The 15,105-nt window shown below is 31.7% G+C and overlaps 1 protein-coding gene across 1 annotated transcript in view; it reads left to right on the plus strand.

Moving 5' to 3' along the window:
* Positions 1-1,126: 1,126 nt before the first annotated feature.
* Positions 1,127-15,105, plus strand: part of sti (citron rho-interacting kinase sticky) — a 97,483-nt gene continuing 83,504 nt past the window's right edge. The window contains 3 exon segments of the mRNA XM_072532016.1: positions 1,127-1,545; positions 9,807-10,057; positions 10,158-10,388. Of these exon segments, the coding sequence (XP_072388117.1) occupies positions 1,227-1,545; positions 9,807-10,057; positions 10,158-10,388 (801 nt within the window). The 5' untranslated portion in view covers positions 1,127-1,226.

The following is a 15,105-nucleotide window of genomic DNA, read 5'->3' on the forward strand; positions in this document are numbered from 1 at the left end:
CAAAACTAATAACAACACATAGGAAAATAAATTCCGTTTGAAATAATACTATAAATTCCCCATTAAAAATTGATGGCCTTTATCAAAAGGCTTTTATAATGATTTTGACTATAAATTATGTTTGCAATGAAAAAACATATTTATAAGAAGAGTTTGGTACTCAAAAAACCATAGTTTATATTAAATACAATTGAAAAATCATTACGTCAAGGTACCCTTAATTGGTGTTGCCTTGGTGCCTTGGTGGAGTGAAAATTGTTGTGATTGTGTGTGGTGTGTAGTCTGACTCTGTGTCTGTGGTGAAAATGATGATTAGCAAGGAAAATAGGCGCATGTCGCTTACGAGTCTATATTATTTCTGATTGGTTTGAAACTGTTGGTACTATATTCAGAGTTGCCAAGTGTAATTTTTGGTTACAAAGTCGGGGCCAAAGTTTTCAATATGTAAACAAACCTAAAACGCAGAATCATAAACAATCAGAATGCCCACTCTGCTTGTCAAGATAAGTACGCGCATACGGAATTAGCCATGTTTTAAACGGAACCAGTGCTGTTCAGTGACATTTTATCTGTTGTGCATAGAAAAGTTAATCCGGTTCTAATTTATTTACGGCAACCATAGACATAATATGCATTATTTTATTCGTACTTTTAGTTGAACAATAGATTAAATTATTTCAAATTTACTAAATTATTAATCTCTAAAAATTTAAATTACAGTTCTGTCGTAGCTTGTCACAAATTTATCAATCCGAGTCTATGTTTCCGTTTAAAATATGGCGATCGCGTGCTGACACACTTCAAAGGCGGCATTCTGATTATTATTTATTCTGTGCCTAAAATATCATGAATAAGATATTATTTAATTATTTATTGTATTCCATGAAAAACAAAGTATCAAACAACAATAGCTTAAGTTTTTTTCCGGTCGTGTGAATTGTTTTTTGGCGGCCCCTGTACCGAAGTATTTTGCAGCCGATACTCTTTTTATATATTTATTTAAATGATTCTCTTCAAAATAATCATTGAATTTTAAAACAATTTTTATAGAGATCGTTGTCAGAGAACTACGAACTCGCTGTTTTGAAATTTGGCAACACTGTGTGTCATTGTCAGTTACACTTTCAAATTAAAAATATACATCAGGTCAACGGTTTTATGACAATATTTGTTCAACGATATTAAAAATGTTAAACTGAATAAAAAGTTGATAATAGTTTGTTAAAATGGAGCACCACAAAGATCCTATAAGTGTTCGTATTGCTAGAATAAACTCAGAAATTTTAGGAACTACAACCAAAGTAAATGAGCCAAACCTTTTATCACGAGAAGCTCTTTTGGATGTGTTACAAGCTTTGTACGAAGAATGCTGTTTAGAAAGTCTTCAGAAATATGATACTAATATAGAGCACTTTGTAGAAAAGTACAAAGAAACTATTAAACATGTCAAAAGACTAAGGGTTAATATTACAGATTTTGAAATAAAAAATGTGATTGGAAGGGGACATTTTGGAGAAGTACATCTAGTAAAAGAGAAGCAAACAGGTAAATATGTGGATAACTAATTATATACTTGAAAACAAAAAAAACCAAAACAGTCACATGGTTTCAAAACTGGTTTTTCTTTTTGGAGATGCTGGGATGTGCTAACTTATTTTTGGTCTCCCTATTTCTTGTGGTTTTATTGTTTGTTAAGCAGTGAAAGAAGTTTCCTGTGGCTGTGCCACAGTATATTGCTTAAAAAGAATAAGCAATATACTGTGGCTGTGCTACATATGAGATTTTATATAAGTTCATAAGGGGATCTTGAAAACAACAAAACAAAACATTTCTGTTTACCTTAAGAAGAAATCCAATCAATGAAATTTGATGGTTCTAAAAGTATTTTATTGTGGCATTTTTAACTATTTTAATGAAAAATAGCGATGATTTTAATTGAAAATAAGTTTATGTGGACATTTCAATTTTCACTTTGGAAATTGTTCTTAAAATATAAAATAAATGTTGTATGTTTCCAACAATGACTGTCAAAATATCAAAATAATAAGCCAAGCGCAGTGAATCAGCTATAAAATTGGTTTATAGTGAGCTCTCAATACAGAAAATTCATTAAAGACAATAAAGGGTGTAGGTTGATTGTTGATATATGTCTTCTTCTAATGGCGCTACAACCCTTTGTGAGTCTTTGCCTGCTTAACAATGTTCTTCCATTCTGCCCTGTCGGATACTTTCCTTCGCCACTACATGCTGTTCATGGTTTTAAGATCCCTTTCTATGTTGTCTATCCATCTTTTACCGTCCTTCCTCTTGTTCTGTTTCCTTGGGGCTTCCATCTCTGGACTACTTTTACAGCTCAATTATCTGGCATTCTTTCTAGGTGACCAAGCCAGTTTGTCTTTGTGACTTTACAAATCTGACAATATCTGCGCTCTGCATTAGTTCATCCAGCTCGTGGTTCATTTTAATTCTCCACGAACCATCGCTGCATTGGGTTGGTTCAAATATCTTCCTTAATATTTTGTGCTCTAATATTCTCAGTTGGTTTTCATCAGTGGTTGAGAGGGTCCACGTTTCACATCCATATGTGACCACTGGTCTAATTACTGTTTTGTAGATTCTCAGCTTAGACTCACGATTCAGTAACTTACTTTTCATTAAGTATTTGTATGCATAAAAGCACTTATAACCGCTAAGAATCTGTGCTTATATTTCTTGACTGATGTTGTTGTCATTTATTATTGAGCATAGGTAGGGAAAAGTGGAGGCATATTTGTAGGTATGGTTGTCTACCTTCAGATTCTTATGTTCATTCGATTTTGTTCACTCCATATATTTTGTTTTGCTTTCATTTATATATAGACCAAATGTAGCAGCTTCTCATTTCAGTTCTATAACTTTTTCGCTTAATACCTTTTTGTTGCAGCTTATTATGGAAACATTATCCGCATATGCGCATATTTGCATTGATCTTGTATTAATACAGCTGTTTATATCCAGTTTTCTAACAACAGCTTCTAAAGTTAGATTAAAAAGTGTTGTTGATAAGGCATCACCTTGTCTAACTCCATTTTCAATATCAAAGGCCTGTGTCATATCTCCATCTATTCTCACCATAGCTTTGGAACCCTCCAGAGTCATTCGTATAAGTTTAATCAACTTATTGGGTATCCCTAACATAGATAGTTGCTTTAACATCTTTTGTCGATCTACTCTATCAAACGCCTGTTTGAAATCGATATACAAGTTGTAAATATGTATGTTATATTCAACACATTTTTCATGTATACCTCTTAACATATGTATTTGGTCTATAGTTGACCTCTTTGGTCTGAAGCCACATTGGTATTTACCAATAATCTCCCCCGAAAACGATTTCAGGCGGCTGTATATAATTCCTGTTAATATCTTGTAGATGACATTTAAAACTGTTATGTTGATATATGTATTTTTTAGAATATAAGTATTGTGTGTTTGAGTGCTAGAGAAAATAAAATAGGAAAATTCTTTGAAGTTAGAAGTTAGTTTTTTTTTCTGTAAAAACATAGGTAGATTTATACAATCGTCAGACTGAACACATATTTAAAACTGGAATTTAATTGTACCCCAACTTGAATTAAATCCGAAATCTTTTGTAATCCCGAAGGGTTTAAAGTTTAAAGTGTTAATCAGAAGATCTGCATTTCTGGGAACCTAAAAATATTGATTTTTTAGTGGGTGATAATTTCTACTTTCAATTTCTCTTAGATCAAATTATATCTCTTGGTCCCAATTTACTTACTCTTCTATATATCTACTGAATAAGGTTTCGTAGTATCCTATCCATTCACAGCCAAATAACAGTTAAAACGCCATTATAAAGATATTTCCTTAGTACCGAAAATCTATGTTTTTTGTCTCTTAAAAATATGCATATAACTGTAGCACACGAATGAAAAAGGATGATGTGTTAGAGAAGTTTTATTAGATTGAAGAGCTTGCAGATCCACCTGTTCTTTCTAGCACTATTTCTTCAAAAAAATAAAAAAATTCCAGATTCCGGGAGCTATCAGCATGAAATGCCTTTCTGACAAGAGGAACATTTTATCTGATTAGAGAAAAAATTGGGAAACTATTCAAATTTCTACAATGAATATAAAAGGATGATTGATTAATATTACTGATCATGCAAAAGTCATTCCTCTCTCTTTGTATGATAATGCCGTGAAAAAAACGAAATATTTTGTACTGCATCACTCTGTAAATAAGGAAGAGACAGCATCTAGAAAGTTGCGCTAAATCTAGATTCGGATATTCATTAAATGGTTTGACATACAAGGTCTTCAGCTCCAGGATAACTTATTTTACATTATTTCCTGTGTCAAAGGTTTAAATAAATTTTGACCACTTACATCAAAATGATGTATCACGAAATTCACATGTCACCAAAGCATCGCCGTTTACAAAACATTTTATGGAGAAGTTTGTCTAAGGATGAATTGAAATGCATCTAATTATCGCGTCTTAGTGTCGGACAAAATTGTTCTCCTATTTAGCTACATTCGCCCTTAAGGATATAGCCAACCTCGCCGCTAATGCTATACTGCGCCAAGCGCCAAACATACATGGATGATATCCTAGGTGAAACGTATAACTTTTCCGATTTAAAAACGCTCCATAGGGAATTTAATGCTATGTTGAGCCAACACAGGTTTTGATTGCACAAATGGTCATCTAATTCTTGTCATTTCTTAGAAGATATTTCTGAGAAAAACGACCTAGAACTTGACCTAAATTTTGATAATGCACCCTGTAACATTTTGGGAATTGAATCGAATGGAATCCTAAAACAGATCATTTTAAAAAGTAGCTAATCTGGATTTTAAAGTAGAAAATTTGACAAAAAGACATACTTTCGTACAACAGTTCTTGCTTTGTTCCAGTAGAGATAGTTAATCCATTAATTGTCAATGGGAAACTTTTAATGCAAGAACTATGGCAAATGAAGTTCACATGGAACAAACTCATAAGTAGTTCTCATATAATTAAGAAATGGCACAAATTTAAACAAATAGTAGATATTAACATTTCGCGATTTATCTTTAATGATTTAACTGTTTTGAATATCGACTTGCATTGTTCCATGATACAAGCAAAATGGCATATGGAGCTTGAATAATATACACAGTCGCGAGATACGCGGACAAATCCTTTAAAACTGGGACTTATCATTCCTAAACTTAAATTAATCCCTATGGAGCTTTTGTTTAAGTTATGCTAAAAAATTATTCTATAAATGCTTGGTCAGATTCCTAAATAGCGCTGAGTTTGATAAAACATCCCGCTAATAATTACTTTTGTCCCAAATCGTGTTGCCAATATTCAAATCCTTAGCACTGAGATTAAATGGAGACATATTCATTTTGATTGTAAGATCCTGAATATTTGTGCAACCCTTCCATTTCCTTTTCATATTTATGATACATTCTCACAAGTGGAAAATTTACCAGAGGTAAAGAAAATCCCTCTGGTAACAGTTACTCCAAACCCATGACATCTGGATTACTATGTTTTCATGATTTCCAAACTACTTAATAGAGTGGTTTACTTATTTAGATTGTTATTTATATATATATATATATATATATATATATATATAGAAAAGAAATTTAATCTTTGCAGATTAGTTAAATAGTAAACTCTTAAATATTGGGGAAATCTGCAAGAAATACTCTAATGTGTATCAATTGTTTCGCCGAACGTTTTCGCCAAAGAGAATTAATTTGGCTTCTTCAGGGCTGAAAGAGAATAAATTATAATTAGCTACCATATATTATCTATTAAAACATTATTGATCTTACCGTAACTTAGAATTGTAGAGTTAGAATATTAAAAAACTTTGCTAGTAACATAGTGGTGTTTTTTGTTACTATGTGCAAAAAAAGTTTTTTATAAGAATTGAAATGTATGGTAGCTTCGAACTTGACACGTAAAGGCTTACCCAAGGTTAATCGAAAAACCCAATGCAACTACATTTAAAAGGAGGTATTTCTTTGAAATGTCGGCAATAACTAAATTTTGATTTTAAATAGTTAAAAGTGAGGTTCTGTTTAAGCCAGAACGCAAGCGCTGACAACTTCATTATAATTGGTATGAATCTTTATGTCGTTAAGGTTCATTGGTAAAAAACGAATAAATTTAAATCCCATTAAAGGGAAATATAATTGTGATTTTCTTTATTTAATTATATTATATTGTTCATGTATTATTGAATCTTATTGAGACGTATCTAAGAAAAGCAAGGGAATGTTATATATTTTTTGTTAATGAAAATTAATTATAAAGGTATGTTAGTTGTTAATGGATATATCAGTCAAATTAGTAATCTGTGATATAGTATTGTTCTTGGTATCTGATTTAAGTAACAGGTGGTATATATCGCTTAGATTCTTGATGTCACTCTTAACATTAATGGAGAAATCGTTAAGAAAAATATAAGACATTTCAATGAACTCTCTTTTAGATTTATTGTTCTCACGGTGGAGAATTGTGGTGTTGGTATAGTCCATGAGATGACCAGTGGAATGGACATGTTTGGCTAATGCACAACGGTCAGGGTGAAGTCGAGAATCACTTTTGTGTAGTGTAATACGTGATTTCAATAATTGAGATGTTTGACCGATGTAGGAATTGTTGCAAGAGAGACATGGAATGTTGTAGACAATATTACTAAGCCTATCTATGGGAGTCTTATCTTTTATCTTAGAATAAAGATTATTAATTGTTAGGGCTGATCTACAAGCTACATTAAGTTTAATGTTGTTATTATTATTGCCAAAGCTATTTTCAACACTTTTCAGAATCCTTGTTAACCCCGGAGTGATATCTCTGAAATATGGTAATGAAAAATATTTGTTTATAGGAGTATCAGAGACTGGGTTCCCACTTAAGACATCAGGATCAGCATTGTTAGTCGCGAAGGAAGGTGAAATATCTTCGTCATGGATAGTATTAAACAAAATCTTATTAACTAATGGTGTTGGATAAGCGTTTGAAATAAAAAGTTTCTGTAGGATTTGTAGGTTTTTTGTATGAAATGAAGGATCTGATAGTTTTGTTACTCTATTTTTCATCTGTTTGATTAAGTTGACTTTGGTAGAATTATTATGGTATGAGTTGTAGTTAAGGTATCTACCAGAATGGGTCGGTTTTTGATACCAATCTATTTTGATGTTGTTGGTTTCCCTGATCATCCTTATGTCGAGAAAGGGGACGGACCAATTACCATCTTCCCTCTCTATAGTGAACTGGATGTAGGGGTCATAACCATTAAAAGTGTCTAATAGTTCATCTACCTTGTCATTGGGTATAGCCAAAATGATATCATCAACATATTTTTTAATAAATGGAATATTAAAGAATAGTAAAGGAATGACTGAGTCTAATACATAATCCATAACGTAAGTTGCAATGATAGGAGAAATCTTAGCTCCCATAGGGGTACCGAAAGTTTGTTGATAGAATTTATCATTAAATGAGAAGTAAGTGTTATTAAAGAGAAATTCGACGATGCTGATGAATCTGTCGTAAGACATGGAACAACAACCTCTAATACGGTCCCAGTTGATCTCTATTGATGTCAAACATATTCCTAGATGAACATTGCTGAATAAGGATACAACGTCAAGGCTAACGAGGACATAATTTGATGGAAGTATGTAGCCATTATATTTATTTACCATCTCAAAAGAATCTTTAATGTAATATTGATTTTCATAATTATATGCATTAGTAAGTATGTCTGTAACAAAAGCTGAGATATTTTCAGTGGGTGTTCCAATGGAAGCTACTATGGGACGAACCGATAGTGTTGGTTTGTGGATTTTTGGCAAAGCATAAAACTTTGCAATGTTCCCATTATATGTTGTTAGTTTTTTCTTTGTGTTACGGTCAATCTCATTGGAAGAGGCTAAGGATGCGATTAATGTATTGCATTTCCTTTGCAGAGAAGAAGTGGGATTGGATGTAAGTGAAACATAAGATCTATCATTATCTATAAGAGAAGAACACAGTTGTAAGTAGTGAGTTCTTTCTAAGATGACTGTAACATTACCTTTGTCTGCTTTTGTCACTAAGAGCTCAGGATTGTATTTAAGAAATTTTTTAGTTTTAGTATATAAGTTATGAAAAAAAGTATTAGAAGATTTAGAAGTATTCAAAATGTGATTAGTGATAATGTTGGTGGTTCTAGATCGGATTAAGTTTTGTTCTAATTCAGATGGCAATGAAGAAATTATGTATTCTAAGTCTGCTAAAAGTGTTTTTACTTGAAAATCTTTTCCTAACTTTGGTTCGATGCTAAATTTATTTCCTAATGCCAAGAAACCTAGAATATCATCAGGAATAGTTGTAGTAGATAAGTTTTTAATCCATTTTGGATCAGTTTTAAGAACAGATTTACAACAGGACTGATATAGTGAGTTAATTTTTTTGATATTGTCTGATTTAATTGAATAAAATATTTTATTATATCTAATAGATTGAATATGTGAAAATTGCATCCAATCATATTCCGACAAAACAATTGATACACATTAGAGTATTTCTTGCAGATTTCCCCAATATTTAAGAGTTTACTATATATATATATATATATATATATATATATATATATATATATATATATATATATATATATATATATATATATGAAAATTACTTAGTTCTCGGGAAGAACCGCGTTGAGAATTTATTACTCGACGTTTCGGCACCCATTTTGGAGCCATTATCAAGAGTGATACGGTTCAGTTCGAGTTCGGGGTCTCAATCTGCCTACTCCCCTCACTCGAGACGTACCAGTATTGTGTTCTGTATTGCAAGAACTGTCTCTCGGCACTGAGGTCTCAATCTGCCTACTCCTTAGTGTCGAGTGAGGACATAATACTCCTACTCCTACATAATACTAGGAATATAGATTTATGGCCAGTTTTTTCTGGCTTTTTCTATGATTTTGTTATTAGGAAGATTCAGCCACATTATTTCGCAAGAGATAATGCATATCTATTAAAAAATCAACCAGTTTTAAACAAAAACTTTTCCCATCAATACTTTTTTAGATTTATTGAATATTCTTCGTGTTCGAGGCCGCTTGCAAAACGCAGATACATATTATGATCAAAAATTTCCGATATTATTGTCCGCAAATGTTATTAGTTATTGAAAAGGAACATTGCAGGTTGTTACACAGTAGTCTCCAAAATATTTTAGGAAATTTGAGATTAAGATATTGGTCGCCGAGGAGCATTAAATATGCAAAGCATATACCGCTGTGTCACCGTTTTCTTTTGACTGGGTTCGAATTTGCCTCGCTTTTTATACAACAGGTGTATAAATAAATAATATATAAATATAGATAATAATAAAACAAAATGTTATTTTGCTATTTTTGTTTGTGTGATTACTAAAGCCATCCATATAGAGTTGATGACCTAGTTATCTTCCGACGCTTTATTGGCAACTATCAAACGATTCATTTCTCGCTGAGGTATTTTAAGCCAGAATTCGACAATGTTAGAGCTTATTTATCAAAATCTTAGACGCAATAGAGATTCATTCCTCCTTGATCTCCTAATTGGTATGGCCTTTGGGAATCTGCGCTAAAAAGTGTTGCTTTTCACGTTGGAAAAATTTGTAGACAAGATTTCTTTAAATTAGAACATGGCATATTGATTCATAAAAAAAATCTGACGAAATTTTATTCAATTTTAAGCTAATTCCTAATAAATTTTATTAAAATATTACTGAAGATTTGATGTATTTTAATCTTTCAGGTGATGTATATGCAATGAAAACAATGAAAAAATTTGGCAATGATATCAGTAGAACTAACTTTAAAGAGGAAAGGAATATAATGGCCTTTACCAACTCTTCTTGGTTAACTTCTTTGCAGTATGCTTTCCAAGACAGTACATATTTGGTATACATTATGGAATATCACCCTGGTGGTGACCTACTAGGACTATTATACAGACAGGGTGGGACTTTGCCAGAAAGTGCTGCTACCTTTTATTTAGCTGAAGTGGTACAGTATATTATTTAAAATTTTATTATTTAGTATTGCAAAAGTACTGTCTAATTTGTGTTTTAAAACATACTTTTAATATGTTATCTATTTGTTAAAGATTCTAGCATTAGAAGATCTGCATTTGATGGGATATGTCCATAGAGATATAAAACCGGACAATATTCTCTTAGATCGATGTGGGCATATTAAATTAGCTGATTTTGGATCTGCTGCCAAATTAAATAAAAATGGTTTAGTAACTACTGGACCTCCTGTTGGAACACCTGATTATGTCGCACCTGAAGTTTTGCAGTGTTTAGATGAGAAAACTGACCAACATGGATATGGAGTAAGTAACATACCAGAAAGTTAAAAACTGTATATACAGGGTGGTCCTTAAGTAATTGTACAAAAAGAAATTCTAGATTCTACACTTTCAAATATTATAATTTTGTTAAACCTTAAAATATTACAAAGTGTTAAATTTAAAATATAAAATTTTATTGTTCACTATAACTTTCATGTTTGTAGACATTTATGTATAAAAATTTATAACTTAAGGTTTTTGAGTATGAGGAATTATAATTTGCTACATACTTTGATTTAGCTGATAGAGGGCGCCACATAGGTATGTGGCATACATTTGCGCTTAACTTTTTGCTCTTCAAGTTAGCGCTATTTATGCCAAAAATATAGATACTGTTCGTTGCAAGATACTGATACATTTATAGTGCACTATACTGATACATTTTATCAAAATTACGGCAATCCCACAAAGTAAAAGAAAAATACATACAAGTAATACTTTTATATTAAAATATATATTTAACATAATGAAAAAATACAAAAAAAAATAATTTTAAACTTAACTATTGTCTACATTTAAATCGGTATCACTACCATCGCTATCGTTTAAATCTATAACTACTCTATTTATAATGTTTTGTAACTGTAAGTATTTTTCTTCTAGTTTTTTGACATGCCCTATACATTTTTTTCAATTATCTGCTGTAATATTATTACATTCGGTCTTAATTACATCTACAACAGTCGAAAATGATTTAGGAGAATTATTATTTTTCCTCGCATTACTTTTTAATTGAGACCACAATTCTATTAGATTCAGTACACGATAGTAAGGAGGTAATCTTAATACTTTATGTCCATAATTCTCAGCTAGCCTGTCGATAACATAATTCTTTTCACATTCAACTAATTTTAATAGTTCTACACGTTGTTTTTTTGTGTAAGAATCCATAAAATATATTTCATGTTTTCATAAACATTCTTGAATTTCAGCTTTGTTTGAATTAGTGTTTGGAATTTTACTCTTTAGTCTACAATGATAAGCAGCATTATCCAAAATAATAACTCTATTTCTTTTTAATTTAGGTGGTAATTGCTGCTCAAACCACTTTTTAAACAAAGTACTGTCCATATCTTGATGATAATCTAAGCGACAATCACTTACACTCTTAGCAGAGAGTAATAAAGCATCTTCGACCCATCTTGATTCTCCCCCACAATGTAAAATACAAATTCTCTTTCCTCTAGAGGGAGGAACATTGGTGACGCAATTTTTACTACCATCGGTCCAACATTTTTTAACTATATCGTGGGTATCGAACTAAGTTTCATCAAAATAATACAAGTTCTTCCCTTCACTCCTAAAAGACCTTAGACTCTCCAAATAATCGAACCTCCATTTTATTAAATGGCTGAATTCCATAATTGCCTGCCGTTTATTCACTCTATTAAATATAAAACCATTAGATTTTAAAAACCTTCAAAAAGTAGTTTTATGACACTCGGGGATTATTTCATTGTTTTTTCATTCACTTAAAAGTTTATTTAAAGTTGGTAAGTTATTCCCTGAATACATATGATATATTGTTTCCCGTATAGCTGATAAATGAAAATTCGGTAATACTCAATGGGCACCAGAATCCTTTCTTTTTTTTTTTCGCAACACTGGACCGACTTTTATAAGTTCGTACACAGTGGATCGTGGCACATGTGTCAAAAAAACCGTCTTTTTAATCGTTTCTGATTTAACCATCGTCGAAAGAGAACTTAAGAAAAAATATGTAATTTTACTTTTTAAGGAATTCTGTGTTTTTTATGAATTAATTTTTCGGTAAATATGATTAACCTCCTAATACCGGGTGGGGTGAATTCTCTCCCCCAGATCTAACGTTTTTATTAATATCTGTAATTAAGTTTAATCAATCGCTTTGACGGTTTAAGACATTGGTAGTTGATGTATTAAGAGCACAAAGAAGTAGTAAAACCCAAAATACCGCAAACAGAAAATTAAATATTCTCGTCGGATTTCGCGGAAATGTATGTGGGGCGAGAATTTGCCCCACCTGGTATCGAGTGTTTTCAATTCAGTATAATTCCCCTATTAGCATATTTTTGTCTAGATTCTTCGAAGCATCACTTTCTAGTTGGGGTTGTCTCTAAGAATTTGTAATGTGCGTCTGATATCTGATAACTGCTAAAATTACCTGTTTATTTGGTGAGTTTCTGAATGTGACTGTCTTTGATTTTTAATTTGTTAAATTGCGCTTAAAAGTGAACCAAACTACAGAGGCGAGAAGTCGCCCCACCTAGTTCTGGTCGTTTTAAAATTCACCCGGTATTAGGAAGGTTAACTAAAGAGTATTTTTAACGAGTACTTACCGTTGTAAACGTTAAGCACGATATGCTTTGCATCGTGTGTGAGATGAATATAACCAAAACGTTTTTCAGGTTCAGACTCGTCTTCACTTCCTGAAATAGTGGCGGGAATGTACAGGACATCGTCACTAATTATTTCTAGATCACTCATATTTATGGTTATTACACTGACTTGTGTTCTAAATGAACGACAAAAGAAAAATGAAGTCCTTTTCAAATAAACTTTCTTTTCACAGAAGCCCATTTAGTGATAATTTGATATTAAGTAAACATTATCCTTTTACCTGAATAAAATTCCAAGAAATTTTCTAATATTTTATAAACACTGGCTTTACGTACCTAGAAATTTGTAATTCTGAATTCCAAGTACAAATGCAACATGCATACATTTTATGCATGTTGTACAACAATGCAGCATGCAACATGCATACATTTTACTAATCAGTTGCATAATAATTCTTAGTTGTGATATTTGTGCGTCAAAGCACTGAATACTGGTTGATAAGCATAATTAATAGTTTATTCTTATAAAAATAGCACAAATGTAACACCACAAAATGTTTTCTTACAACTGCTAAATGTTTTATTTTATATCATCATTAAACAACCCCAACCTTAACTAATGCATAACGGAAAAATCTTAACATAATAGAATGATGTCACAAATTAAAAATAAGTCTTGTTTCGATTAATCAGTGACTTGATGAAAGCCGAGGCATAATAATCTTTCTAATATCGATATGATTGCTATTTATTGTCATTAATATTGTAACGGGCGTGCAGCGAAAAGGGAATATTTAAGAAGATAATCCAAGATGCAACCTAATCACCAAACCTTTACACATCTATTTCGGAATTTAGGTTTTAGGAAAGTGGTTTATTTCGTCCTGAACGTGATAAATTAATAAAATCATTACGGCTGATCAAGAAGATGAAGTAATGGCTTGTGTTGACGATGATTCTCAAGTATGTACACGAATCTTCAGTACTAGGAATCAGCAAAACTTCAGTTTTAAAAATTCTACACTGTGAGCTGTTTCATACCGTGAAAATTTGCAAAATACGTGCAAAATCGATTGCCAGCAGATTTATATTTAAGATGCAGATTTGCAAATGATAACCGAAACACGCAAAAATCTTGACCACTCCCTGAAACAGTGAAAATCGTCATATAAAGAGAGAAAACCATTTCCAACATAAATTTCAAATAAACATATGGTGTGGAATCATTGCTAATAATTTTTTAGGGACATGTGAGGTACCTTGTGATTTGAATGGTGAGAACTATTTACATTTTTTACAAAATGATTTTATTGATTTATTGGAAGAATTGCAATTCAACTTTGGCAAAATATGTGGTTCATGCATATTATACGAGAACAGTGAGAACATACTTAAATACCAACTTTTCTGAACGCTGGATTGGTCGTGGTAATAATTTTCATTGGCCACCATGTAGCCCAGAATTTAATATGTTCGATTTTGGTGTCTAGAACGCAATGAAACAGTGTGTCTACAAGAATCCCATAAACACTTGTAACCAACTTTTGGAAGAAATAAATACTGCAGCAGTTTATTTTGAACCGATGATGCTATTTAATATGTGACAATTTTTTATGGTTTATACAAACATATTGATAAATGCACAAAAGAAAATAGTGGGTATAACGAACACTTACTTTGACAAAAAGTTTAATGTTATTCAGTTTAACTATATCTTAATTTGGTTTGTAAATAAAATGCATTTTACTTGACTGCAATTTAAATAAAACGTAAATTGTTTGATGTCAAATCCTATAACACTTTATTAATTTTCCTACTGATGTACAAACAATATTAGCGTATACTATTTTTCCTTTAACATATCGGAAACTATTAACTTTAGTTAAAGGTATTTCATACCTAAATTCAGAAGTACTGATGTTTTAGCTATTTTTCCTTTGTTGCCTGCAGTAATTGTGTTAAATCAGAGTTATGCAGCTGAGTTGTAAAATGCGATTATCTCGAAAACTGTTGATTTTTGAAATTATTAACAGGTGTATATATTTTTTTGTTGTAATAATGTATGTTTAATATTTTGTGACACAAATAGCGCTAACTTGAAAAGCAAAAAAGTTAGCGCAAGTTTATGTCACATATGACACCTAAAGTCAACATATCGCCTGACTGCGAGGCATTAGATCGTAGGCGTCAAATATTATTTTTGGACACTACCAAGTAACTCCAAAAACATATGGTACCCATCCACTAGACTTGTACAATCTGGTATATGGCTCTATAATTCTGTAAAACATGAATGAAAATGTACAATAAGCCAATTGGCTGCAGTACGAGCAATTTATAACAGACGGCCTCCGAAAAAAAAACATGACATCAGTACCAGT

The sequence above is a fragment of the Diabrotica undecimpunctata genome, chromosome 5, assembly GCF_040954645.1.
Source record: "Diabrotica undecimpunctata isolate CICGRU chromosome 5, icDiaUnde3, whole genome shotgun sequence".
Taxonomy (NCBI): Eukaryota; Metazoa; Arthropoda; class Insecta; order Coleoptera; family Chrysomelidae; genus Diabrotica; species Diabrotica undecimpunctata.